This window comes from Numida meleagris, chromosome 18, assembly GCF_002078875.1.
Source record: "Numida meleagris isolate 19003 breed g44 Domestic line chromosome 18, NumMel1.0, whole genome shotgun sequence".
Taxonomy (NCBI): Eukaryota; Metazoa; Chordata; class Aves; order Galliformes; family Numididae; genus Numida; species Numida meleagris.
The window spans coordinates 5,551,724-5,578,703 of record NC_034426.1 but is presented as its reverse complement, the minus strand read 5'-3'; the positions used below and the strand labels follow the sequence as shown (position 1 = coordinate 5,578,703).

At 54.7% G+C, this 26,980-nt stretch overlaps 1 protein-coding gene across 1 annotated transcript; it reads left to right on the top strand.

Moving 5' to 3' along the window:
* Positions 13–26,980, top strand: RTN4RL1 (reticulon 4 receptor like 1). The gene is made up of 2 exons (XM_021415969.1): positions 13–118; positions 25,058–26,980. Exons 1-2 carry the CDS (start codon positions 106–108, stop codon positions 26,377–26,379), a joined length of 1,335 nt encoding a protein of 444 aa, XP_021271644.1. The 5' UTR covers positions 13–105; the 3' UTR covers positions 26,380–26,980.

Genomic DNA, 26,980 nt, shown 5'->3' with positions numbered 1-26,980 from the left:
ACCACCGCCGCCACCACCGTTCCCCGCCGCCGCCGCTCTGAGCGCCGCCGCCGCTCTCCGCCGTTACCGCCGCGCCGGGAGACCGCGCCCCGCACCGGCACCACGATGCTCCGCCAAGGTGAGCGCCGCAACGGGAGGGCGCCGGGTACCGCGGACAGCGGGCAGAGCGGGGGCTCCGGTACCGGCTCTGAAGTTTGCCTCCCGCCGAAGTTGGGGCCGCGCCGCCGGGCGCTCCCCCTGCAACCAACCGCTACCGGAGCCGCCGCCGGGGCGCGGGCACCAGCGATCCCCGGGGAACGGAACCGGTGGGGATCGGCGGGTGCACGGCGGGTCCCGGGAGGACGGTGCCCACTCCCCGATGGAAGGCAGACTCCGATTTCAGCTCCACGCTGCCGCTCGGGGTTCGGTGGGGGAAGTTGGGGCTCGTTCTTCTTGTTCTCCCCCCCCTCCCCCCCTACTCCCCTCCCGTCGACCCGAAGAGATTCGCTCCGCTGTGACATCACGATATTTCCATGGCAACCGCCTGGGACATCATAGGGATGCTTTTTGACATCACAACCGGGGAGATGCCGACCCTCCGGGGGGTGGGGGGGGCGGGAGGGATCCGCTTCTCCCGTACCGCCGCGCCCGGGGAGGTGCTTGGGGGGGGGGGGGGCAGCACTGCCATACAGAGGGACCCCCCCGGACCCTCATCCCGTACCTCAGAAGGGGCACAACACCAGCCTAGCCCATGGACCGCCACATGCCCCTCTCCGGCGATGCGCCGGCACGGGAACGCGCGGTGCTGGAGGATGCGGGCGCTGTGCCCGCTGCTCCCTGCAGCCCTGTACCGGGGCACTGAGCCCCGCTGCCACCCCAGGGATGCCATTCCCCGCGGGGTTAATGTCACCTTGCGGCTGCGGGGCCTCGCGCTCTGAGCCTCTTCTCTCCATCTCCAGCGTCGGCTTTGTTCGGTGTATTAACCCAAGCGGGCTGGGCTCGATCCCGAATCCCCGTGCATCCCGCTTGGAGAAACCGTCACTTCCCGACCCCGTTTCCCAGCACCGAGGGGTGGAGGCAAAGCAAGAGCCGGGCTGGGAAAGTGGAGCTGGCGGTGGTTGCATCCCACCAGGGGTTGCAACCTGCTTAAGGTCAGGATCTACGGCTTTTCGTTTCTGAAGCTAGAAAAACAAAATGCAAATGAACAGCCTCTGGGCTCATACAAAACCTATCCTTAAAGTTTTTGTCTTGTTAAGCAAGGAAATAGAGTGCCAAATAGGCTTTGTTAAGTGGCAGTCTAATTAATAATTTAAAATCTTGTAGCTGTCTTTCATTAGAATTTATCTGTACATCAACCACAAAATCAGTCAAACACACTCATTTATAAGTTAATACCGTTCCTGAATAATTCAACAGGCAGTTAGGGGAGGGCCTCCGTCCCGCCTGGAGCCTCTCCCTTCCCTCCTCACCACGGCCCGAGGGCTCTGGGTGGGGGTCCTGGACCCTGCAGCCACCCCAAGGTGGGGGACACCGTGGGGACAAGGGGACAGCAGCCACCGGAGAATGCAGGGACGCTTTGGGACCGCTCTGGGTTTTGGTGTGTTGGAGGATTTGGTTGGTTTGAGCGGTGCAGGTGGTGATGTTGGTGCTGTCTCTGCTGTCCTCATCCTGCTGCCAGGCTTTGTCTTGGGGATGGGGAGTGTGGTTTGGGGTCGTATGTACCGTCCCCATGTCCCTGGGTGAAGCAGGTCTGTGTGTGTGCTCACCCTCCATGCCTCCTCCTGCCCTTTTTGGGGTCTCTCTGGTGTCCCCTGGCAGGATGCAGCCCCTTGGGCATGATGCAAGGCATCATCACCAGCAGGATTTGGGGTGATATGGGACACTTGGACCTTATGGGTGAGAGTGCAAAGCATTGTGCCAAACCTGAGTGAGGGTGGCAGTGGGGACAGCATCCTGCCAGAGGTGGCAACCACCAGGATTGCACCATTGGGGATGCAAGAGAAGGAGATTTCCAGGTCAAGGATGCCACCAAGGTCACGGCTGGCCGTATCTTGGCATGGCTATGGGGCTCCCATCCCACTGGGCTGCGGGGCCAGAGGAAAAATAACCCCAGGGTTGGGAGAAAAGGGGCCAGGGGGAGCTTGGAGCAGGGCTGCGTGGTGCCATCCTGTAATGCATCCCACCCCATGAGACCCCAATGAGGAGAGGAGCAAGAAAATCGCATGGCCCCCCCCACCCCCCACCCGGGAACAGGGAGGCTGTGCCCTGCAGGGCTGGGCACGGCGTAGGCTGGGCTGCGGTTGCTGCGCCGAAGAGCTGAGAGCCCAGAAAACCTTTTTGCTCATCAAAGTTTAATTTCATAAAGAGCAGGGAGGAAGCCACAAGCTCTCTGCGCCCGGCGGAGCTGGGGGGAAGCGGGCAGGACGCGGCGCTGCCTGTCCCTGCGGTGGGGATGGGGGGTGAAGGAGGGCGATGCCGTGATGCTGGCAGTGAGAACTGAGCTGGTGGCAGAGGGGTCGTTGCTGCTCGGTCACCTGCAGTGATGGAGCCTGGCAGGGTCCTGGTGGTCCTGGTGGTCCTGTCCACTGCATCCCCGTGTTGCTCCTGGGGTGTCAGAGGCTGTGGGTGATGCTGCAGATGGCCTTGAAGCGCTGCCCTAGAAACAGTGGTGAACCTGGCAAGGAGGTGTAAAAATGGGTATTTTTGGGGTGTGACTTCACACCACCTCTCCCCGAGGCACCTGGAGGCAGCGGTGCGGGTCAGAGCCCATGGTGCACTCAGGGCTGGGGGGTCCCCCTTGAGCTTTGTGGGATGGGGATGAGGGTGGGATGTGGTGACCCCGGCTCTGAGCAGGGTCTTGGGTTGCTGATAAGGGGTTCTGGCAGCACAAAATCTGGGGACGATACTGGCCAGGGGAGCACAGAGCCGTGGGGATGCAGTGGCTGGGAGCATTCGGGTGTCCTCCAGGAGAGCAGCCCCGGTGTGAAGCAAACCCGTGCTGTGCAATTCAGCAATGTCAGCGTGTCACCGTGCACAGTGTGCATGCAGCACCCACGGGTGATGCCCCCAGCCCCGAGGAGCTGCCACCAACCGGCCGACACCGAGAGCTTTGTTTGCAAAGTGCAATCCCGGGGCTTAGCGGCGTTCGGTATCAACGATGGTTATTAACTGCAGATTATGTCTTTAAAAGCGCTTTGGTGGAGCAGCAGGCAGCAGAGGGCTGGCGAGGAGCCGGCACCGATTGTCACGATCGCTTGACGTCCTTGGGGTGGGACATGGCAGGTGCCACCCCAACGTGTCCCCCGGCCCGGCCCCCGCCGGAGGGGGCTGAGCTCTAATTTAGGATCAGTGCAACAAGTGGGGGGTGGTGGGGGCACTGAGCATCATCGTCCCCTCCCGCACGGCTGGAGCGGACGTGGGTAGTCCTTCTTTGGGTGGCCCAAGGGTGGGGACAGGGGATGAGCTGTCCCATGTCCCTGTGCCAGAAGTGTGGTTGATGCCATCCCCGCTCCGGATGTCACCGCCGGGTCCGATCTCTCAAATCCATCCCCTATCCCCCGTACCATCCCCGCTCACGGCATCTCCATGGAAACCCGCAGCCCCGCGCCTGCAATCAGAGGGGGCCACTTTTAGGAATATTATTTTTACTGATGACAAATGATGGAGGTGCTGACGGAGGAACGCCCGCGCCCGGCATCACCTCCCCAGCGGCCGTCCTTTCCCTTCCGGAGCCTTCCCATCCCACTGAGGGCTCGGCACGTGCCGGTCCGGTGGCAGATGCAGGACAAGGCAGATAGAATGGGGAATCTTCTTTGCGCAGATTAGGATTGTGGGGCTATTAAGCCGAAAATGCTCCATTTGGTGCAGAAAGCTCCTTTTCCCTTTAATAGCACATTGCCTGGCTGCTGCTCGCCTCCCTGCTGGCAGGGCGAGGGCTTTGGCAAGCGCCGCTTTGCGATGCTCCCGTTGGGTTTGTAGGGCCACGACCCCGTGGCTCCGAGCACCCACAGCTGTTCGTGCTGGGATGGATGGCGATGGGTCTTAGCCCCTCGGTGGGCTCCGGTCGATGGCATCCCCTTGGTGTCATGATGTGGGCACAGAGGATGCTCCGCGTGCGCCCAGGTCCCAGCGCTGAGGGGTACCCATGGGCACCTGGATCACGGTTCCCGGTCCCGCAGCCGTTGTTTCCCGGGGAGGAGGAGAGGCAGCAGCGGGTTCAGCTGCGAGCTGGCAGCGCTCCGTACGGAGGCAGCCCTGCAAACAGAGGGGAGGTGCCAGCGTGGCTCCGCCAGCCCCGTGCTGCACTTGGGAGCCGCGGATCTCTCCAGCTGCGTTCGTACAGAGGCTCTGCTCGTGCACGCTGCATCCCTGCAACCAGCACCAGCCAAGGGGTGCAAACCCTTTTGCGTCGCTCGATGCTTTTTGGGCTCTTCCACGGCCCAGATGAGCTCTCACCCATGAAAGAATGCTCGGCTCTGCTTTGGGCTGCAGCGGCAGTGGGGGCAGAGCCCTCCCTGACCCCAATATAACCCCAAAGGGAAGACCCCAGAGCCACCCCTCTTGCAGATATAGGGCAGCCCATAGCGCCAGGGCTGGGTCCTTAGTGCTGGACTGAATGCAGCACAGTCTCTGTCCATAGGCCCTCTGCGGGGGTCTGCGGGGTGGTTTTGCTAACAAGAGCGCCCTATTATAATTTCAATGGGATTATAAAAAAAAAACAAAATAGTCCTCACACAAATGACTCCGCAGTGCCTCTGCCAGGGCCTAAGATCTGCTGCTATCTATTTTTTAATAATTGAGGGTAATAAATATGTATTTCTCTCTCCTTTTTCTCCGTGCTCTGCAGCTTGTCAGCTCCCTGCGTCTCTTCCTCTGATCAGACCGCATCTTTGCTGAGCGGGAAAAAAAAGGGAAAAAAGGAAAAAAAGAAAAAAAGGGAAAAAAAAAAGAAAGAAAGAAAGAAAGGGGAGGGAGAAAAAAAAAAAGGAAAAAAAAAAGATCCTTTAAGCAAAAAGGATTAAAGCCTTGAAAGTAGGTCTGCCCAAGCCAGCTGCGCTTTCCCTGCTCCCATCCACTGCACCCAGGGTACAGGAGTGATGGGGCAAAGGGGTTCTGCCCTATGGGTAGGGATGGGGCAACTTGGGTAAAGCCCCCTGTGAGTGGTTCTGTTTCAGCAGTGCATCTTCCCTTGGGGTTTTTTCTTTCTTTGTGTCAAGGGACGTTTGTGTGGGGATTGGTGTGCGGGGGCTGGGGGCTGCGGGGACCCCCCCTGGTGCCATCCCGGAGCCGTGGCCCCGAGGCTGCAGCGGGCGCGGGGCGGAGGAGGCGCGGAGCTGGTGTGAAGGAGGCAGCTATTTATAGCTTCCCCTCCGCTTTTGTTCCTTTTCCAGCAGAGCTCATCTCGAAATAGAAACGCGACGGTTGGGCGGCCGCTGGGGCGGGGGGCTCAGACCTGGAGGGTCACCCCATAGGGTGATGCCGTCGGGGTGAGCATGGTCCCCCACTGCGTCTCTTGGGATGGGGGTGGGGTGTGCTAGGGGTGGGAGCAGCCCCGCTGCGGTGCTGGCGGTGGCCTCAAACTGAGGGTGATGGGATGGGGATGGGGGAATGGAACCCGTGGGGTGCAATGGGTGCAGCCCAGTGGGGTCCCCGCCTCGTCTCAGCCGTTGCCTCTGCTCTTCTCGCAGCAACTGACTGCACCCTCCCTCCCTCCTCTGATCAATAGAGCTGGGAAAAAAAAACAAAACAAAACAAAACAAAGTAAATATTTAATACGATCCAGGGAGCCGCGCAGAGCGCTCCCCCCCCCGCCTCGTCTGTCTCCTCTGCCAGCCGCTCGCAGCAGCTCCCTGGCCCTAATGAGCCTGAGTGCAGCAGGGATCGATGGCCGAGGCAACCTCCGCACACGGACCAGGCCTCCACGTCCTCCTCTCATACAGCTCCGGAGCCGGGGCTCAGCCCCCCTGTGCCCCCCATCCCAGCTCATCCTCCTCCTGCTCTGCTTTTCCTCCCTGGTTCATTCTCTTGGGCTCCCAGGACTGATGAAAGCTCTGCTGCACCACTGGAGCCGTCCCTTGTCCTCTTGTTTGGGGGCTTCTTTATGTGCAGGATGGGGTTGCTTCTGACAGCTCCTTGGATGTGGGGACATGGAGCCTAGAGGGACTCCGGGCACCCCCAGAGAGGACACCAGCTTCCTGCGTGGTGCCACAATGCAGTGTTGCATATGGGGTGACTGGACTTCCTTCCTCCTTCTTCTCTCATCCCATCCTATCACAGATCATTGCATCTAATCTCATCACGTTCCCTTCCCTTCCCATCCCATCCCATCCTGTTTCATCTCGGGCATGTCCCACTCAGCCCCTAAAAGCCACTTTTTTTTTTTTTTTTTTTTTTGCTCCAGATGTATGCCCACATGGTGTAGTGCATCTCAGCTCTTGCCTAAAAGTGGGTCGGAACTAAATGCTAACAGCAGTTGGGCTCTGGTGGCTTGGTGGACATTGGAGGCCACCAAAGGGGGTATGGCACCAGTAGGTGTGCAGGGCTGGGGGTGTCCACTGTGCTCCTCCACATCCTATAATGTATTTGAGGAGGGGAAGCAGCGCTCCAGGAGAGGAACGTGGGATAGAAAAGTCAAGCGAGCTTTGTGGTCAACAACAATTAGATCACCTTGCTGTGCTCATCATGGCTGGCATGGGGATGGGAGCGGTGAGAAACCCCACGATGCATTACTTAGGGCTGATGATTGGATTTCAGAGTGGCCACAGGTGGAAAATAACCCAGGAGCCTCCTGGGGACTGCACCAGGTCTCCAAGGTGACACTCAGCATCTCGTCACCCCTTAGGGCTCTGCAGATGGGGCAAGGGCCAGGGCCAGGGTGGTGCCACGCACCCAGCGACACAGGTACGAGCTGGTGGCAGGGTGCCGAGGAAGTTTTGCAGCAGCATTAGAAAATGTTGACATGTTTTTTGAAACAATTTCAGATCTGATATCTGCGCCAGATTGAGTTTGTAACCAGCTTTATTGTTTAAGCCTGCTGGGATTTCATCAAAGGCGTCTGCTGTTTACCCAGAACCATTTCATTGGAGAAAACAGCAAACAGACCTGCATTTCTATCTGATTTCACTTTTTCCTTTTCCTCCTGAATTTAAGTGCTTGTGAAAAGCATGGCTGATAAGGCAGAGCAATGTGGATAAATCCTGAGGACGGGCTCGGCAGAGGCTTGCCAGCTGCTCTGCACTCATTACCAGCACACAGGCACAGGAGCAGCAGCTCTTGGGCACATGGGGACCCTGCTGTCCCCATCTAGTTTCGGGTCTCTTTCCTTGCTTCTCAGGATGTGATGTCTTGGGATCCCTGCTGGCTTTGCTCTCACTTTCAGCATAACTTTAGATTTAAACTACAAAGGAGAAAACATCCATCCCTACACAAGGAGTGGCGGTGGCCAGGGCTGGAGATGTGCTCAGTGATACTGACAAGGCTCACCAAAGCAAGGCAGCAGATAAAGATGAAGGAGAAACCAGACCAGAAAGGGGCCCAGTGCAAATCTCATTTATCTTCCTCCCGCTTGCATCCTGTGGGTTCTGTGTGATGGACAGGAGATCTGGGGCTAGAAAGAGCCCAGAAATAGGATTTTACAAATTGCTGCAAGCCTCCTTAATGCCAAACCCAGGAGTTTTTGGGATGCTCTGCCTTGTGCACCCTTCCCAGTGCTGGTCACTGGGTGCTCCTTGTGGCCAGCCATCACCAGGGTTGCTTTTCCCCAGAGTTCAATGTTTTTGCTTCGGATTGGCCTTGACAACTTGCCCCAGCCTTTGGGACCACAATGGTAGGCAGCAGCTTGGTGCCAAGGACTGGTCCCATTGCTGTTGCTGCAAGTTGGGGCAGTGAAGTGCTTCTGGCCAAGCTCCCCATCCCCTTGGGCATCTCCTGTCCATCCCAGGGCCAGCAGCTCTCTGCACTGAGGGCTTGTCCGTGATATCCATCACACCTGCACGGTGACAATGTAATTTTTATCTGCGGCTGTTTATTTCTCAGACAAGAACTACTTGTAAATTCCGGGAAGAATATATATCCCCGTGTGTGACAGATCCAGCACACGGCGATTAATCTGCCCTCTTAAGACCGGAATGCAAAAGTGTCCCAGTGTCACTCCTCCATGGGGCTGGTGGCCGTGTGCCCGCTGACCCTTGGCATAGGGTCTCCACTGCACAATGAGGTCTCCTCTTCCTCCTTCAGCCCTGGATGCCACCTGTGATCTCCCCGCCTTGGGACAGGACTGGCTCCAGCTCTTCCTGGAGGTTTATGCAAATTTTTCTTCTTTTATTATTATTATTATTATTATTTTTTTTAATTCCTCGCTGCTGCTGCTCTGTGGTGCCCCAGATACATAAAATGCTGAGGGTGTGCGTTTGCTGCAGGTCCTGCAGGTTTGCTGCAAGAGGAGGATGGAGATGGAGAGAGGACACAAGGGATGTCCAGGTGGGCTCAGAGGAACCATCAGCACCGCGGACAGCATTAGCACTATGGACAGCAGTTGGCAAAGTCCCTAAGTGCCACCAGCACCATGCTGGTGGGAAGGCTTCGGTGGACACAGGGCTGGGCACAGGGCTGTCCCCAGGATCCTGCCCAGGATAGGGAGTGGGGTGTAAATCTTTACCCGCAGTCGCGCAGGCAACACCCCGCGTGCCATAAAACTGCTTATTTACAACTGCCTGCTCCGGAGCAGCTGGGAAGCGAAGCGCGTCATTTTCCAGAGAGAGCAAAAATGCTGCATATTTCAGTGTCTTTTGAATTTTTTAGGTTTCCCTGAACTGTGCTAATGGGTTGGCGGTGGAGGGGGGAGGCGGGGGCCCAGCCCAGCTCCCGGCCTGCTTTGCTGCTCCGACGCGCGGCCATGACTGCATTGCTGCTCTTAAAATATTCAGTGCTGTTGGCCACGATTTCACAGCGGGTCAAAGCGCGCCGAGTTAGCAAGAGGAGGGAAGGTGTGACAACGAGATTAACCCCGGCCCCGCAGTCCCGTCGCGCTCGGCAGGCTGAGCACGCCGCGCTGCGGCCGCCACGTCCTGGGAGGCAGAGAGAGCCCAGGGGAACGGGCACCTGAAATGCTTTGAGTCATCCTGTGAATGTGGCATCACCTCCAAAATGCTGCACGGCAACAGTGGGAGCATCCTTGGGATAGCTGAGTACCTCGAAGAGGGGTGAACATCCTTGGGAGGGCTGAGCATCCCAAAGTGGGCTGAGCATCCAGAAGAGGGCTGAGCATCCAGAAGAGGACTGAGCATCCCCTGGGCTCCAGCAACCTCCGCAATTAGGGATGCTGCCCTCCTTGCTGGCACAGCACACACAGTGCCCCATTCCACCGGGCTCAGGGCTGTGGATGTCCCTCGGGCATCCCAGGTGCCATGGGTGCTCCTGTACCTCAATGCATCGTGCTTACCAGGCGCTGCACAAACAGTGGTTAATGCTAATGATGGAACTGCAGATTTATGATGCAAAAGAGCAGCAGCTGGAATCCAGAGGGGATTGCAGACGGGGATTTAATAATTCTGTGATTGGCCCTGAGTTTGTACTGCTGTTGCTGGCTTGTCTGCGAGGGCTTCAGCACTCTTTTGAAGGCAGCTCAGTCTATGGTATGTGGTATGGAGCAGAGCAACGATGGCATGGGGTTGCTTGGAGGGTGTCTGTGGTGTCCAGAGGGTGAACATGATTTGTTGGAGGAGCATGCCATGTTGGCCTGCCATGAATATAAGAGCCAAGGGGAGTAGATGCAGCTTCCTAGCCAAAATCAGGTGGATGCAATTCCATGTCGCATTACACAATGCCAAAAAATGAAAGCATGGTTCCATTCTTCATGTGGAAATCCCCAAAATCCCTTCTGCACAGGACACATTTATCTCCTTGTCCCATTCAGGGGCACCAGAGGTTCCTCCCTGAGTTGGTCCCTGGGTGCCCTCTGCACCTGACGCTGTCGCTGAGCAGAGCAAAGCAGCACCCAGCTCGGTGGGGCTGCGCCTTAATTCTGCCTGATCCCCGCTCATGTAGTGGCAGATGTTCTCATTATCCATTTAAACATATAATCCTGCCCCGAATCCCGCTAAGCTCCTGGCCTCGCTGATACCTCGTGGCAGTGCGTTCCACAGGTTAATTACGCGTCGCTCATTAACCACTGAGCAGAGGGCGACCCATGAATGGGGGGTACCAACCCCAGCCTGGGTGGAGATAATTCCTGAGTGGAGCCACCCGGCCCCAAAATGAGCCTCAAAATGAGCCTTGTCCTTCTCTGGCATTTCCCTAAATCGTGGTCCATCAACTCTAAATGAAGAGCGACCACTTCGCAGAGCTCCCACCCTACCTGGAGGAGAGTGAGCAAAGTGGGAGGAGGAGCGAGGCAGAGAGGGAAAAATCACATGTTGTTTTTAAAAGGCATTTCTGAGTGAATGCTGAATAGGGTTTGGGAAAATTGCCTTAAAGGCCTGTTCTCTGCAGGGACGGTGCTTTTCATGGAGCACAAGTATTTTGAAACTTAATTGCACATTTGCACGGGCTAGTGTTTTTATTTCTCTCAGGTCTCCGAGGTGGTCTTTGAAGATTGCTGTCTCTCTGTAATGGTTTTCTTTATCTCAAATAAATTCCACACACCTGCGAGGTGGAGCTGCTTGAAAGAAATGATGTCGAAATTGGCTCTCGATTTAATAAATCTGCAAATGAAGCTGGAATGCAGGGAGACGACGCGACTGGCTGCACGTCTCCCCCCTTCTTCCCATTTATCCCTCTCCCTTCCTCCCTTGCACTGCTGCACCATCTCCCTTTGATCCTTTGGGGTGGGCCATGGGGATGCTCCCAGCTCACAGGGATGCTCTGGATGCTGCGTCTCCACCATGCCCCAACACCAATGGTCACATCACCACGAGCTGAATGCCAACAATCCAACCTCTCCTCCTGTCCCCTGCCTCTACCATGCCCACATGAGCCTCCTATATGACTTTTTCTAGCCATGAGTTTGGGTTTTGTTGATGCTTTTTGGGGCACTAAGCCACACCATGGCTCTCCAGCTCATAGGGTGGACGATGAGCTTGGTGTCGCGTTGGAAGCATTGCATCAGGGAAGCGTCTGTGGCACAGTTGAGCGTCTCTGCGCTGTGCCACTGCAGCATGGAGAAACAAATCCCTTTATGGCCCGGGCAGAGCACGCTCCGGGCAGTCCCGGCTGTCAGCAGAGAGAAATGGACAGCTGCAGAAGTACACAGACAGGTTAATGGCAGCCGCAGATGCACTACAGCACACAATTGGATTTTGCCTCCTCGTTTCTCAAGAAACCAGCAGCTCCTTCTTGCTTAGAAACCCGCAGTGGGACTTGGGCACTTTCAGGGCTGGGACCATGGGAAGGACGAAAACCCCCGGATGCTGCAATTCCACAAGAGCAGACAGCCCATCTCCACACATGCAAGGCACCCACCAACTCTATTGCATTGCAGCCTTTCCTTTTGCTTTTCAGCACTGTTACATTCGCTGCCAGGAAGAAGAAGCCAACACAGCTCTGCTGCCTCCAACCACTGCCAGATCCCAGACTCAGGCCCTATCCCGAGCTGTCTTCCCTTCCCAAGCCCAAACCTCACACATGTTTAATTGTTGACCTTGTAGATGCTTTCACGTAAAGCAACTGCCTTCCCATTTCTCTTCTCTTCTTTCTCGATTGATTGTGTACCTCTGCACTTATCTCTCTGAGTGTCTGTCAAAGTTTTTATGTTGCGCGCATCACCATGGTACCTGAACACCTTGGCAGAGCAGAAAAGTGCCTCCCCATTATGCAAACCCTCCCCAAGTTTTAGTCACGCTTGCTGGTTCATAATGTCAGTTGGGAAGCGGCACTTCAGCTCCTTCTTCCTTGCTTCTTGCACTTCTCGGGCTTATGTAAAAGCACCTTGGATTCTTCTCATACTGCAGCTTCTTGGACTGTTTTGTCTTTGTGCTGAAGCACAAGGGGCTAGGAGATAGTGGGGCTCCTGCTCCCACCCCAGCAGTGCAGGACTGGGAGCATCCTTCCCCTTTCCCTTCTCTCTCCCCTTCCCCTTCCCCTTTCCCTTCTCTCTCCTTTGAAAGGATGTTGTAGCAAGGTTGAGAGGTAATGGCCTCAAGTTGCAGCGGGGGATGTTCAGGATGGATACTGGGAACAATTTCGTCAATAGAGAGCAGTGATGCAGTGGTACAGGCTGCCCAGGGAGGTGGAGAAGTCCCCATTCCTGGAGGTGTTCAAGAACCGTGAAGATGTGGCACTGAGGGCTGTGGTCAGTGGGCATGGTGGGGGTGCGGTGGAGTTGGGGATCTTGGAGGTGTTTTCCAACCTGAACAATTCCGTAATTCTATGATTCTTTCTCCTCCTTCTCCTTGCCTTCCCTCCCCTTCCCTTTCCCCTTCCCCTTTTTCAGCCCCTTTCCACCTCAAACCCACACACAAATCCCATTGCATCCTAACACCACAACAGAGCCACAGAACCATTTCCCAGGGCATTGGAACACCCATTCCCAACCCCATGAAGCCATCTCCATCTCCACCCGACGGCGCGGGTGGCCGAGGGCTCACCACCGATAGCGACAGCTCCTCTCGCCGCCCACGACATCAGCTGCGCCCTTGATTGAATTATGGGGCTGCAATCTGCTTCCCTCCTGGCTGCGGTGTGCGCGGCGTGAGGCTTAGATGGTGAACCCGAGCACCTTAATTCAATAAGGAGCAGGCAGGCAGTGCGCTCGGAAAGCTACTGGGATTTCTCCTTCTCCCCAGCTCGCAATGCACTGATTTGTACTGGGATGCCCAGACGATGCCCAGATCCTGCCTGGGGGTTTTGTTCCCATCAGCGTCTGCTCTTTCTCTAAAGCAGGAATTCAGTGTTTCCAGCCCAAAGCTCGTGGGGGACAGGGAGGGATTTGGTGTTGTTACAGTTGGTGGCACCACTCGTTAATTTTGGTGGGGATGCAGTGATGGGAAGCAGAGGATCCCATCCTCTCAGCCATTGGGAATTCACAGTTTCTACCCCAAAGCTCTTGGGGAAACCACTGGGGCGAGGAGGGATTTGGTGTTGTTTCAGCCGGTGCCACCCCTTGTTGCTCTGCCCTTTCGTTTTGGTGGGGACACAGTGATGGGGAGCAGAGGACCCTCCCAGATGCTGGGATGCGGGAGGTGGCAATGAGCTAAAAGTCCTAATTAGTAAAGGCCTCACAACGAGAAGGTTCCATGGGAAGAGAGAGAGAGAGGTGCTAAATGAAACCTGAAAGGTTATTCCAATACGAGGCAGCAGCCTTTCCAGCCCTGTTCGCTTCCCTTCAAGCTGGGGGATGAGTGCTTGGAAGGGAGGGGATGGAAGGAGAGGAGCGATGTGGGTGAGGGGGGAGGCTCAGACACCCGCATGGCACTGGGGGGGTGCGGCTGCTCCGTGGCTTTGCTGGGAGCGCGACAGCATGAGGAAATTTTGCAGCAATTTCTTTGTAACTGCACCAGGATGAGGCGAATGGGAGCTCGGCACTTACTGGAGTGAAAAATATCGCTGGGGAATCAAAGCAGAGAGGGAGGGAGGAGGGAGGGCCGGTGCTCCCTGATACCAGGCAGGGGGTGTGATGCCAGACAGGGGGATGCTCATCCAAGCACCGGGCTGGGAGCACCGACCTCTCCCCAGGGCCGTGGTGCAGTTGTAAGGATGGGGTGAAGAGACCCCAGTGTGCTCATAGCGCAGCAAATGTGCGGTGTGTGTTCAGCCCAACCAATGCATGGCAAAGGGAGAGGAGCACAGTGGCCTGAGCTGGAGCAGCAGCAAGGAAAGGGGATTTGTTTCCCAATGAAAGGAGGGTTTGGCTGATCAAGAAGGCATAGAGAAAGGGCAGGAGGGGGGACCTTGGGGTGGTGGCACAAGGATGCTGCCCCATCCCACCCAGCCACCGTGGAGATGCAGAGCAAGGGCTCTGTGCGCATGGAAATCATTTAATTCTATGGGATTGCTCTGAAATATTGGGGCTGTGGTACATAGGGACATCCCAGCAAGGCTGGGTTGGGGGACTCCCATGCTCCCCCACACTGCCTTCCAAGCAGGGGGGTTTAAACACCTTTTATGTTGCACCTCAAATGATGAAAGGCCCAGAAATGGGACTAACATAAACGAGTTGTGCTTCAGAACAAAAAAAACCATGAAAGCAGCAGATGCTGTCATAGGAATAAATTGTATCAGCAGCAATCAGATGGGGAGTGAAAAGTCAGAATCGAGTTGCTCCCTCTTCCCCGTTTCCAGCAGAAATGACTGGGCCCTGAATTTAGCTGGAATGGGGTAGGATGAAAGGGAGCTCCTGACAACACGTTTCAAAGCCTCCAGGAGCCTCCGGAGGAGACGTGGCCACTTGGATGGGGAACCGGAGCCCCTCAGTTTTAATGAGCATCTCGTCGCCTTCCTTTATCCTTATGCCAAGATCCTCCCTTTTTCAAGATGCGTGAGACTATTTCTGCTGCTCACAGTTCGTTTTAACTTTTGCAAAACGTGCATTTAAGCAACACGACGGGAGGAGGCTGAGGGTAAAGCATCCCTGTCATTTAATAGATGCTGGCGTGCCGCTTGCTGCCTGCATCCCTCCCCGGAGCGCTGGGGATGGCCGGGATGGGGCTGCTGCTGGTTTGGCATCATCATCCCAGACACAACCACAGCACCGACACAGCTGCAGCCCCAGAGCCATCCCCACAGCCTCCTTTGGGACAGGGCTGTGTGTTTTAGGAAAAGAGCAGTGGAGCAGCAGTGAGCAGTGCTGATTTCCCAGAGGCTGAGTCCCCCCAGACCGCTCTGCACGGTGTCCCAGCAGGATGCTGGCAAGGTGGGAGGGAGGAAGGGATGTTTGCTCATCACGTAGGGATCAGGGTTGCATTCAAAGCCTTCCAACCACTGTGAGTGGTCATGCCATGCCACACACGAGGCCACCCTATATCCCCGCATCTGCTTCTGATTTAGCACCTCCAAAAAATAGGCATTGCTGCACCCCAGCATCCCCATCCACCCCCAGCATCCCCATCCACCCCATCTGCTTCCCCGGGCACACGTTCCCACCACGTGGCCGCATCCCTGTGTCCCCAACTGGCAATATCTCTCCCCACCAGCATTACTGCTGCGAGTTATAGCTGCCTGCTTCAGGAACAGCTGTTCCTGGAGAGGCTCCGGCATCACCGGTGCAGTGGTGCACGTGTGCCAGCGCACATGTTCACCCCTCCCCACCGCTTCCTTCTTTGGATGCTGCTACAATTTCTTTCATTACATCCCTAATACAACCCCCTCCTCTTAGGGGAAATGGATTGCGGGGTCTCTGATGCCCTATTGCTCACAGGGATGCACCGCCGTGGATGGCTTTGTGCCAATCCCGAGTCTCCATACATCTCGCAGTAACCGTTATTACCTAGCAAGGAAGGGATCGTAACGGGATTTATAATGGCTTACAGAGGAACAGGCTCTGATTAGCTTGAAGGGAGGGGACTGGAGTCACATGAGGGGTGTGCCTGGCCCCACAGCCACAACGGGGTCCTGACAGGCATTGATGGATGCTTCCAGGCATGGGGGAAGCTAAAACATCACCTTTGGTTTTTGAATGTGGTCCTAAGTCAGTGTGAAATCACCGGAGCAGTGGTTCCCATTCACATTCAGAGGATTTTGGTGACTTTGAGGGAAGGACGAGGGCAGGATCCAGCCCTGGCAATGGGTAGGGGCACAGGGGGGCCATTCACACTCCTTTGCTTTTATCACCGAGCTTTTCACAAGCTTTCTGCCAGCGAAAAGTTGAGCACAAAGCAGGAGAGGTCTCATAGAGCTCTGCTCATCCCGTGGGGATGGCGTGGTGTCACGCACCCGCCCCAAGTGGGGACCAGAGGCCTGGAAAATGGGGCTGTGCCCCTGTGGGGACTGCGAGAGAGCGACCCGAGGCTGTCCAGCTCTGAATGACGCCATCACTTTATTTTTATGGGAAGAAAATGTGACAGAGCGGAGCGCTTTGATGCCCGCCCGCCGGCCTCTTTCCCCCCTGCTGCCGGCGGAATGATGTGCTGCTGAAAGGGGAAGAAGGCGCAGCGCCGGCTCCAATTTGCCCTCCTCTCCACCAAACGCAAGGACATGCAGTAAGAGGGAAAAACGCAGAAAGGCTGAGAAAGGGATGAAAGGCAGCGTCTGCGGCACGGTGCGTAATTGGCTCGCGGAGCTCGGTGGCACAGGACGCGGCTGAGGTCGGGACGTCGGTGGGATCGTGCCTTTGTCGAGGCGATACTCTCCCTACAAGCTGTGCTGGCACCCCGCAGAAGGGCTGCTGGCTTCGTGCTGCCATCCGGCTATGGATATCTGCCCCAAAGCTTCGCTGCTGTGCATGGGGAGCAGGCAGCAGAGCGAGCACCTAGAGCCGGGGCAGCTGTCGCTTTCCTCCTGGGTCTCCCATTTGCTCTCTTCTGGCTGCGTTTCCAGTCCTAAAGAAACCCTTCGCAGGTCCGAGCCAGCTGCTGGCAAGGGGAAGGAGCGGGTGAATCTGCTTTCTCTGCGCATTAGCTTGTTCAGCATCTGATACTGATCTGGCTTGTGCTAATCTTGGGTGGTTTTTGTCATTTCATCTGCAGTTGTTTCGCTGTCAAGTGCCGCCGAGATCTTGGTAGCCGCTGTTTTACAAAGGATGCCGTCCTTATTACGCCTGTGAATGAGCTATTTTGCATTTCTGTGAATGGGAAGGAAAACTTGTCACCTCGGGACAAAAAGGGAGTAGAAGCTCTGATGATCCCCCGAGAGCCTCAGACAATCCACTAAGCTTAAGTCATCCTCTATTTCTCTCTCCTTGGGGGCAATTGTAATTAGGAGTCCCTTCTCAAGGACCTAAGGAGCTTCCTGTCCTCTGCCAACTCTCGTCCTGGCACTTGGCTGCCAGCATGGCCATGGGTTGAGCTGGCAAAGCCCCCACCATGCTGGCACGCCAAAAAAAACCACAATAACCACGCATAGTTGACCAGATGAACCTCCTTGGTCATACTGTCCTACTGAAAATCTCAGAATAATCATGCTTGATGGACTGGGTGCATCCCCTTGGCCATACAGGCACACTGAAAATCCCACAATAACCACACTTAGTTGACTAGGTGAATCCCCTTGGCCATGCCATCCTACTGAAAATTCTGCAGTAGCCATGCTTGTGGGACTGGCTACATCTCTAGCTGTAGATGTCCCTGTTCATTGCAGGGGAGTTGGACTAGGTGACTTTTAAAGGTCCCTTCCAACTCAACGATTCTGTGATCCCCTTGGCCACACCATTCTAGCCTGGAGGAGCAGAAGCGTCATCAACTTCTACTATCAACACAGCAAGACCTGATGACTCCATCACCCATCTGCAAGCCCAGGGATGCTGCTTCCCTGCCATGCATCAGCCTCAGGATGGTCTAAGTGACACGGTGGGACCTTTGTTTGTGATGGGACAAGGCACAGGACCGCAGCCCTGAGCCTTGTGCTTGAAGGGCATCACTGCAGCGGGAGGAATATGGCAAAGTGGGGTTAAGTAGAGCAGATTACACGCGGAAACATGCTCTACATTCCCTCTGGTTCTGCATAGATCAGTTCTGAAATGAGCATTTAAATTAAACAAGTTTCTATATCCGACTTTCCAATCCCACAGCCGCTCTCACCGTTGGCTTCTTTTCTTCAGCTTGAGCAGAGCGGGGAGGAGATGCAGCCACAGAGAGGAGTGCTAATTAAACAGGGACTTCCACATTAGGGTACAAATCCTCTGGACCAGCAGAAACCCTGCCAGTTTCTGTATTTATTTATTATTTTTCAGTACAATTGTAATTTCCAGCGGTGCCTCCAGCACCGGGAGAGAGTTCAGGGGCTGCTCTCGGAGAGGATTAGCGTGCTGGAAGCATTATTGCTTTCCTTCGCTGTGAATTCAGGAGCGATTCCCTGATGGCTGTACTCTATATAGAAGTGAATCGGTGCTAATTTGTTTTTGAGGATCACACATCCACCAACACGTGAAAGACAATCCTGCCTCTCGATGTATATTTCGAGTTGGTGCTACAGCAAACAACGGAAAATAAGGAAGAAAACGAAGCCAGACCTCCCTCGCCCAGAAAGCCAGAGCTGGAAATGAACGGACGTTGAGATTTTTGAGCTTGAGCCGCCCCTTGCCGACAGCTTTGGCTCAGCTCCTTGCCTGTGGCGGATGGGCAGAGGGAACAGAGCATCTCTGGCTGGTCCTGGCTTTCTGCAAGCATGGAAAGCCTAAGGGACGCCACGTCGGACAGGATGTCAAAGAGACGAAGCATAAAAGGCTCTCTTCTTGGCAACCCGTTGGTTTTTTGTTTTGTGTTGTTTTGTTTTTTTCCCTTTTAAATCATCCTCGAGTTTAACTGTGAGAGAGGAATAGATGGCTAAATGGACTAATTGAATCTGCAGAGCCCAGGGGCCGCACACCTGGCGGGCCAGCAGCCGCCCCGCCACCCGCGTCCCTCCTTCTGTCTGCGTGATTCAGAGGGACGCGGTCCACGGGGAGGGATCAGCCCCGGCTGAAATGGAAGACAAAGCTATTGTTTCAAACAGAGTTATTGATTTTTACATTATTGCACTATGAAATTTATGGTCTGGTTTCAAACTGCAATAGGAGTTAATGATCATGATCCAGAAACTTCCAGGTGACCTTGGCCTCCACTTTGGTGGTGGAAGGGGAATAACTCCAGATATCAGGTCAGCAAATGTGAAATGAACCTGCAGTGTCCTAAAGGACTTCATTTTGGGGTTCCACTGACCCCAGCTCTGTGCCAAGCTTTGGCTCACAGCGAGCTCCAGGCTGGTTGGCAGCAGCAGTGCAGGCAGCGGTAACTGGACCTCACCAACTCCAGACAAAGGTCACTGCTGCTGATAAGAGTAAACGTGGCACTGAGGGACATAGTGAGCACCATGGGGATGGGTTGGGGTTGGACTTAGTGATTTTAGAGGTCTTTTCCAATCATAGTGATTCTTTGAGTGAGCTTGGTGGTGATGGGTTGAAGCTTGGGCTTGGTGATCCTGGTGGTCTTTTCTAACCTTAACAATTCTATGATTCTATGATTTTGTGATTCAAACCGTGAGGTTCCAAGGTGCCCAAAAGGCACTGGGATGGGGGGGAACAGGGCAAGAGGAACCTCAACAGCATGGAGATCTGCTGCATGTAGAGGGCATGGCCACTTCCGCCACCAACATGGCTTAGCGGGCATGGTAGGGATGGGTTGGGGTTGGCCTTGTTGGTCTTGGAGGTTTTTTCCAACCTTAATGATCCTATGATTCAGAGAGAGGTTGGGGAGGCTAACAAAGGTCTATGCCATTAGCACAAGAGGCACTGATGTTGCAGAAGGTTTTTAGGGGCAACAGCATCCCCAGACTAAAGCCTTATTCTGACTTTTCTTTGTAAGAAACCTTCCAGCGTGTCTTCTGGCAGCAGCCCCTTTCTGAGGCCTTCCCTATCAATATTCCCTTTGAATTCCCTTGCGTACATCTCCACCTGGGAACACTTGCTGGCAGAGAAATGGGGCTCCCAGCTGCAGGGGAAGGATTTCTCCTTGCGGTGCTTTCTCCCTGGAACATGCCCGGTGCTGCACCCCAGCTAAAGTCGTGTGATGCCGGTAGCCTCCGAGCTCAGCTTCTGCCTCGGAGGTCATAATTGCCATTAAATCACAGCTTGCCTAACCAAATTATGCAAAACCGAAATTATCTCCAATGATTTTTATGTTGCTGAAATGTTCCAGAACTGCTGGGGTGATGGCTGGGGGATTGGGAGCAGCTGTCACTCCATCAGAAACCGTAACTCCAAACAGCTGGGATCTGTCAGTTATTTATGACACCGTTTGCAAAAAAATAAATAAATAAATAAATAAAATGAGGGAAGTGGATGGGTGGTTGTTGTTCTCTGGCTGAAAGGCAGTTCTACCGCGTGCCGATGCTGGAGGGAGCAAAGGCAATGAGGATGCCAATGGAGTGCTTTGCGCAGAGGCTGGAAGCGAAGCTGCTGCTCGCCGGGGGAATTTGGTCTTTGTCACAGTCAGGGATGGTTTGTTTATTGCAAGAGGGAAGAAAAAAATAGGAAAAAAATAGACAGCTCCCAACCACAAGTCTGATGCTGCTGTGTCGAGCTGTCCCAGATCTGAACTGTGCTCTCGTCTCGCGCCCCGTGGTGGTCTGTGCTCAGGCACTGCCTTTCGTTGTCCTTCAGCTGGTGTATGGAACTGTGAACATTCGAGGCTTCTTTTCCCCAAAAACAATTTGTTGTGGTGAGAACATCCCATTGCAAGTTCGTTCCCAAAGTAGGGGTGGATGGGAATTTTATCGCTGTTGCATACAATACCAAGAGCGTTGTTTGAGCCTGATTCACAGGGAAAGGTTGGGTGGATGATGGCAATTCCTGACATCATGAAAGGGAGTAAGAAGTGTGAGGCAAAGAACCATGTGATGGTTGGGTTATCCACTGAGAATCCTCCCCAGGCCCATCCTACCACGGTTTGCCCGAAGCAGGGGGTGGCTGAGGTGAGCTGGTGATGGTGGTGAATCCTCAGAATTATATTTGTCCTCATGGAAGGACATAGCCCATGAAAGTGGTTGCTATTAGTTAGGAGGAGGATGGGAGTTTCAAAGTGTATTTTCCCCTCGGGTCACAGTTGTATCGTTGTGACCCAGTGGTGACTTAGAAAGCACCTTTGAAATGCGTGGGTGCAAACGGGGCAGGAAAATCTGTCTACGGGTGGTGCTACACCAGGTGTGAATTTGGCTTCGGAAGAGTGAGTGATGAGTGAGCTTCTGCCTTTTTGATAACACAGAGTGCGAACAGAAGGCAGATGCTTTGTCCCCACTTGTAGCTTGCTCTGGTTAAGTATTATTATTTATATTATGTAGTAGCTATACATAGTGTTTTATGGCGGTAAAGACCCATAAATCAGCAGCCAGAAGATGAGGGCTTTGCTCTAAAGAGCTTATAAATCTAACAGCCTGAGCAGGACCGGTAATGGACGGAGCAAGCAGTCGGACAAGTTGCGTGGAGACATGAGCTAAGATCGGGCAACCCAAGCAGATGGCGGTTTAGGAGAGATTTGAGAGAGCTCCATCCCATAGAGCAGATCCTGCTGGGGGAGCGGCAGCCGTGACCCACATAGCGGAGAGGTGAGAATGTGGGGCTGGAGGTGACCCACCGGGGCTGGTCCTAGCTCTTGTCCTAGCTCCTCGCTCCTGGCTGGGGATTTCTGATGGAAATAAGTGGCACTGCTCCTTCAGCAAAGTGTTAAAATGCTCAAATGCCGGGCACTGGCATCTCTGCTGCTGCACTGGAGCTTTGCTGTATCTGGATGAACTCGCTGTCTCCGGGTGTCTGCATTCTTCTGACTGTTTCGGCTCTTGCACAAATGAAGGCTTCACACTAAATGCATTACGCTGTATAACAATTAATCCCGCGCTGCATATAGAAAGTCCTTACTCATCAATAATGCATTCAGGAGGAGTGATTTTCACTCTCAGTAATAAGGCTAAGACAATGGAAACAAGCAGGTAATGGGGAACATTTATAACGATGTTAATCTAATAACGAGTATAATGCTGTTAAAAGTAAGACTGCAAACTGGACACATCCAAAGATAAATTATTTCAAGCATTCATTAACTAATGCCTAATTAATGCCCAATTAGAGAGATGCTGCATGGGAAATGATTTGGACAGCCCGATGAATTCATTCCCATCACTAAAACCTCATCCGGGAGCTGGAGGCTGCGGAAGGACAGCGGAGCCGGGTGACACAGCACGGCGGTGGGAGAGCGCCGGGAGACAAACGCGCCCGTGCTGGTTTGATCCGTGTCGGCAGCGCTTTGGTTCTGCTCCCTCCGCTGGCAGCTTTCCATCGGATTTTTGTTTTTTGAAGCTCTCCCTCCCCGGTGAGCAACCGCCGCGCACGCCCGTGACCTTCCATCTGCCGCGCAGCCTTTACAAGATGCAGTCAAGAGGTTTGCACTGGGAAGAGCAAGCTTGACATGTCGGCTGGGATCAGACACTGCGGGAGCTAAGGGGCATCATCCCAGGAGGGACGGTCCCTCTGATGGCAGCTGCAGGGACCCAGGTGGCCCCAGCTGCCTTAGCCATCACACCGCTGCTCCAGCAGCATTGGAGCTGCTCAGTTCAAGGGGTCTCATCCCATATCTAAATGGTAACCAAACCCGGCCATCCTGGGGCATCTCATAGCAGTGTGCAGTCTGCAGGTTTGTGGGCTGTGGATTCATCCCTGATGGGACCACGTGCCCTGAGAGCATCCGCCGAGGAGGATTCCTCTTTCCAAGTCCTGCTCACCATGTTATTGCTTCTTCTAAGCATCCTTCCTTTTTGTTTCCCCATTTTCTTTGTCCTCAAATTGCAGTCTGTAGGTAGGAAGAAATCCCTGGCCTTTCTCCCTGCCGTCATTCCTTTGGGAAGAGGAGAACCACCAGAAACGCCCATCCCAAAGGAGTCATCTCCTTTTCCATAGGCACTTCAGCCATTAACTCAGAACTCTAATTAAAGAGGTGGCTCAGCTCCCCGTGCCCTTCACCTCCAGAGCCATGGGGGACCACGAAGCTCCATGCTCCCTTCCAACAGTGCAGCTCCGTGCTCCCCATGCACCCCATCCATCGCTGAGCATCGCTAGCAGCCACCTCCCATCACCTCCTAGACGTGAAATTCGGGATGCTACGCGAGCCCTGCCCAGCTCCTCCTCCCACCAGTAATCCTGTTAGCCTGGCAACTATCGTGTCACGGAACAGCGCATAAAACCAGCATTGGGAAGCAATATGTAATCTTCCAACCTGCTGCTCATAGCTGGGAGATGGTTTATTGATTCAGACCCTTGTGATTTGGTATTTGCAATAACAGACTCCGCATGTGGGAGATTGTCACCGTGCTTGTGCTTGGCAGGATTTTACTAATAAATATAAGAGCTACACCACTCTTTGTGGCTCAGTATCACTCGGGTGGAGCAGGGAACATGGAGCTGTCCCACCTCGGCAAAGCACATCGGTGGGTTAGAAAGGATCAAGAAGAGAAGAAAGCATTTCTGCACCTATCTGCAAATGTAATCAGGATATCCCTGAGACAATGGTGCTCCGAAAGCTGCATCCTAGAGGTGCTTGGCTGGAAAAGCAGGGCAGCCCAGGAGCAGCCTGCCTGAATCACGGCCCCTTCCCCATGGCAAGTGCATGGTGGTGCCTTGGAGAACATTCCCTTTCCTACACAGCCGTAGGAGTTGTCGCGAATGAAGCGCTCCTGACTACAGCCCTTTGCTGGCAGCAGTGCAGGAATGAGCCATCCCTCCTTGCAGCCTTCAATTCTGCATGGTAGAGCTTCTAGGAAGCCCAAATCCCCATCCGTATTTCCATCCCCATCGCTATCCCCGTCCCAGCAGAGCTTGGCCCAACACTTTTGCTAGCAATGCTATTTTTTGGAAAAAGTGCAGCAGAACAGTCAGAGGTGACTGCCTCTCCCCGCTAATTTATGAGGGCCTGAGTAACCAGTTTGTCTAAAAACATGACAACTTTGCCTTGAAAGAGTGGGTCCAGATGGACAGGTCACCTGCTGTTAGCTCCCCGGTAATAGATCTCCATCCCCGGCAGAAGGTGACGTGAAGCACAGAGTTATATTTCAAACAACGTTAATAAGAAACCAGTGAGGGTTTTTTTTTTTTTTTGCCTCCCACTCGTATTCAGCTGTAGGCGCTTGAAAAGAAGGACTGTAAAAGCCCAAGGGGTCCAGCACCACAGCCTGTCTTGTGGTAACGACATGGAGTAATTAGAGGTGAACTCCACTTCCACTCTTGTTTTTCAGATTATTACAAGCAAATCGCGGCACGAGGACTCTGGGGTAGGATGGCACTGGCAGCTGCACGCTGCTCTCATTTTACTCCTTTCTCCCGTGAAGTCCAGAGGCAGAATTCATTAGACATGAGCAAATTTTGTGTGTAAGTAGGGAAAGCAGATCCGGGAGGAAATGTGAATGAGAAATGACAGCCTGGTGCAATGAGTCTGAAAAGCCACTCCACGCAGAAGGAATCGCCTGAAAGCAGGCATGGTGCGAGGAGTGGGAGAGCGACGGGAGCTGGGCGGCGAGGCGGGCGCTGGGCACTGAGCCGAGGAGGGATGATTGCTGCCTGCTCGCTTCCCTGCTCCGCAGCCAGAAAGCCCTGGCCACAGGCGTGCTGTAGCATTGCCATAGGACATCCATTTAAAATACGTCTGAGGACCCGATTCCAAACCGGGCATTCAGCTCAGTCTGTCCCACCGAGTGCTGAAAGCATGTTTCTGTAAATCACTCGTTTGCAGGGGAATGTGCTGGTGCTAGCAGGGCATGGGCATAGGAACTGCATGGAAAGCAGCTGGCTCCTTTGGGATTCATAGAACTGTAGAATGGTTGGGTTAGAAGGGACCATAAAGCCCATCCAATTCCAAACCCCGCTGTGGGCTGGTTGCTCCCCAGTAGATCAGGTTGCCTAGGGCTCCACCCATCCTGGCCTTGAGCACCTGCAGGATGTCTTTGTAGGTGAGGAGGTGCAGCCCGCTGATCATCCTTGTGGCCCTCCTCTGGACCCCCTCCAACAGCTCTGCATCCTTCTTGTGCTGGGGGATCCAGACCTGGATGCCCTACTCCAGATGGGGCCTCACGAGGGCAGAGCAGAGTGGGACAATCCCCTCCCTGCCCACCTGCAGCAGCCACCTCTTTGTTGTTGCACCCAGGATACAGTTGACCTAGCACACACACGCTGCTGGGTCACATCAAGCTTCTCATCCACCAGAACCCACAGGTCCTTCTCCTTATTGCTTAGATGAGTTCTTCTCCCAGCCTGTACACCTACCTTGTGTTGCCCCAACCCTTGGGCTATGATGGGGTGTGCTGTGTGGTCGCATGGTGCAGATGTAGTTTGGTGTGATTCACCAGGAGGTGAATTCAGCCCGAGGAGGTGGACAACACCCCATACATCATGTTCAAACTGTTGCACGCAGATAATTCACATGGGCTGTGTGTCCCCATGGCTGGCCTGACACCGCTCTCCCCTCTCTCCGAACAGGGGCCCTCGCGGAGCTGCTGCTGGTGCTGCTGGGGCTGAAGGTGCCCGGGGCTGCCGGCTGCCCCACCGACTGCGTCTGCTACCCTTCACCCATGACCGTCAGCTGCCAGGCCCACAACTTTGTCACCATTCCCGAGGGCATCCCCGAAGACAGCGAGCGGATCTTCCTGCAGAACAACCAGATCACCCTGCTGCTGCGGGGCCACTTCAGCCCCTCCATGGTCACCCTCTGGATCTACTCCAACAACATCACCTTCATCGACCCCAACACCTTCGAGGGGTTCGTCAACCTAGAAGAGCTGGACCTGGGGGACAACCGCTACCTGAGGGCTTTGGCGGCCAACACTTTCCAAGGGCTGGTGAAACTCCACGCCTTGTACCTGTACAAGTGCGGGCTGAGCTCCCTTCCCAGCGGGATTTTTGGTGGCCTCCACAACCTACAATACCTTTACCTGCAAGACAACCACATCGAGTTCCTCCAGGACGATATTTTTGTCGACTTGGTGAACCTCAGCCATCTTTTTCTCCATGGAAACAAGCTGTGGAGCCTCCACCAGAACACATTCCGGGGGTTAATAAACCTGGACAGGCTCCTCATCCATCAGAATCAGCTGCAGTGGATTCACAGGCGGGCGTTCCACGACCTCCGGCGACTGACCACCCTGTTCCTGTTCAACAACAGCCTCTCGGAGCTGCAGGGGGACTGCCTGGCCCACCTGGGGGCCCTGGAGTTCCTCAGGCTGAACGGGAACCCCTGGAGCTGCGACTGCAAGGCCCGCTCGCTCTGGGAATGGCTGCACCGCTTCCGGGGCTCCAGCTCCAATGTCATCTGCGAATCCCCCGAGCGGATGCACGGCAAGGACCTCAAAGTGCTGAGGGCGGAAGATTTTAGGAACTGTTCGGGCTCGGAGTCGCTCCACCAGATCAAAACTTTCTCAGCGGCGGACAGAGGAGCCTCCAAAGCCCACCATCCCCACCACTCCTCCAAGGAGAAGGGCGTTGAGAAGGGCTTGCACAGCAGCCATCCCGCGGTCCGGCCGGGACCTCGCCGCCCCGCCAAGAACTGCACCAGCCACAAAAACCGCAACCGAACCCTTAAGCCACGCAAAAGCGGGCACGAGGTTCCCGACTACGTGCCTGACTATCAGCACAAATTCAGCTTCGGCCTCATGCCCACCGGGCCCCCGAAACGCAAAGGGAAGTGCACCCGGCGGACACCCATCCGTGCACCCAGCGGGGTGCAGCAGGCGGCGGGCGGCTGTGCAGGACTCAGGGCCTCGCGCCTGGTCTTTGTGCTGGTCTTGGCGGCCATCATGCGCTGAGCTAGGCCGCGGCGGAGCGGATCTGCACTGCCACCCGTCTACGAAGGACCAGAGTTTCTTTTCTTCTTCTTTTTTTGTACGTGGAGAAGTCTGCGGGCGCGGACTGCGGCGGGCGGGCGGATGGAAAGGTGTTAGCACACATTGTGGCCAACAGCCGAGCCCTGCACCATGAGACAAAGCCAACATTACCCAACCGGATCGTGGGGACCGCCGGCGACGACGGCCGGACAAAATGGAAAATTGCCAATTCCCGTTGAGCGATCCCATCGAGCGACCCTGCCGATGACCGAAAGGAACATAATTGCTGTAAAAACGATCACCAATTAAGCCTACACTGTTTCTCTGCAAGTGAGTGCGAGGACACTTCTACTCATTGTAACAAGGACATTGGTTCTCCCACGTTTTAGCCCTTTTGGCTCCAACCCCACAGGCCAACGTTGGCTGGAAATCTCTTAGAAGACAATCTCAAAACCCTGAATATCTCAGGCACTACAGCAGAACAAGGCTTGCCTGCTGGGCTTGGAGTAGCCAACTACCAAAGGAAAGACTGGTTAGAGGTGGAATAATTAAAAAAAAAAAAAAAAAAAAAAACACAAAAAAA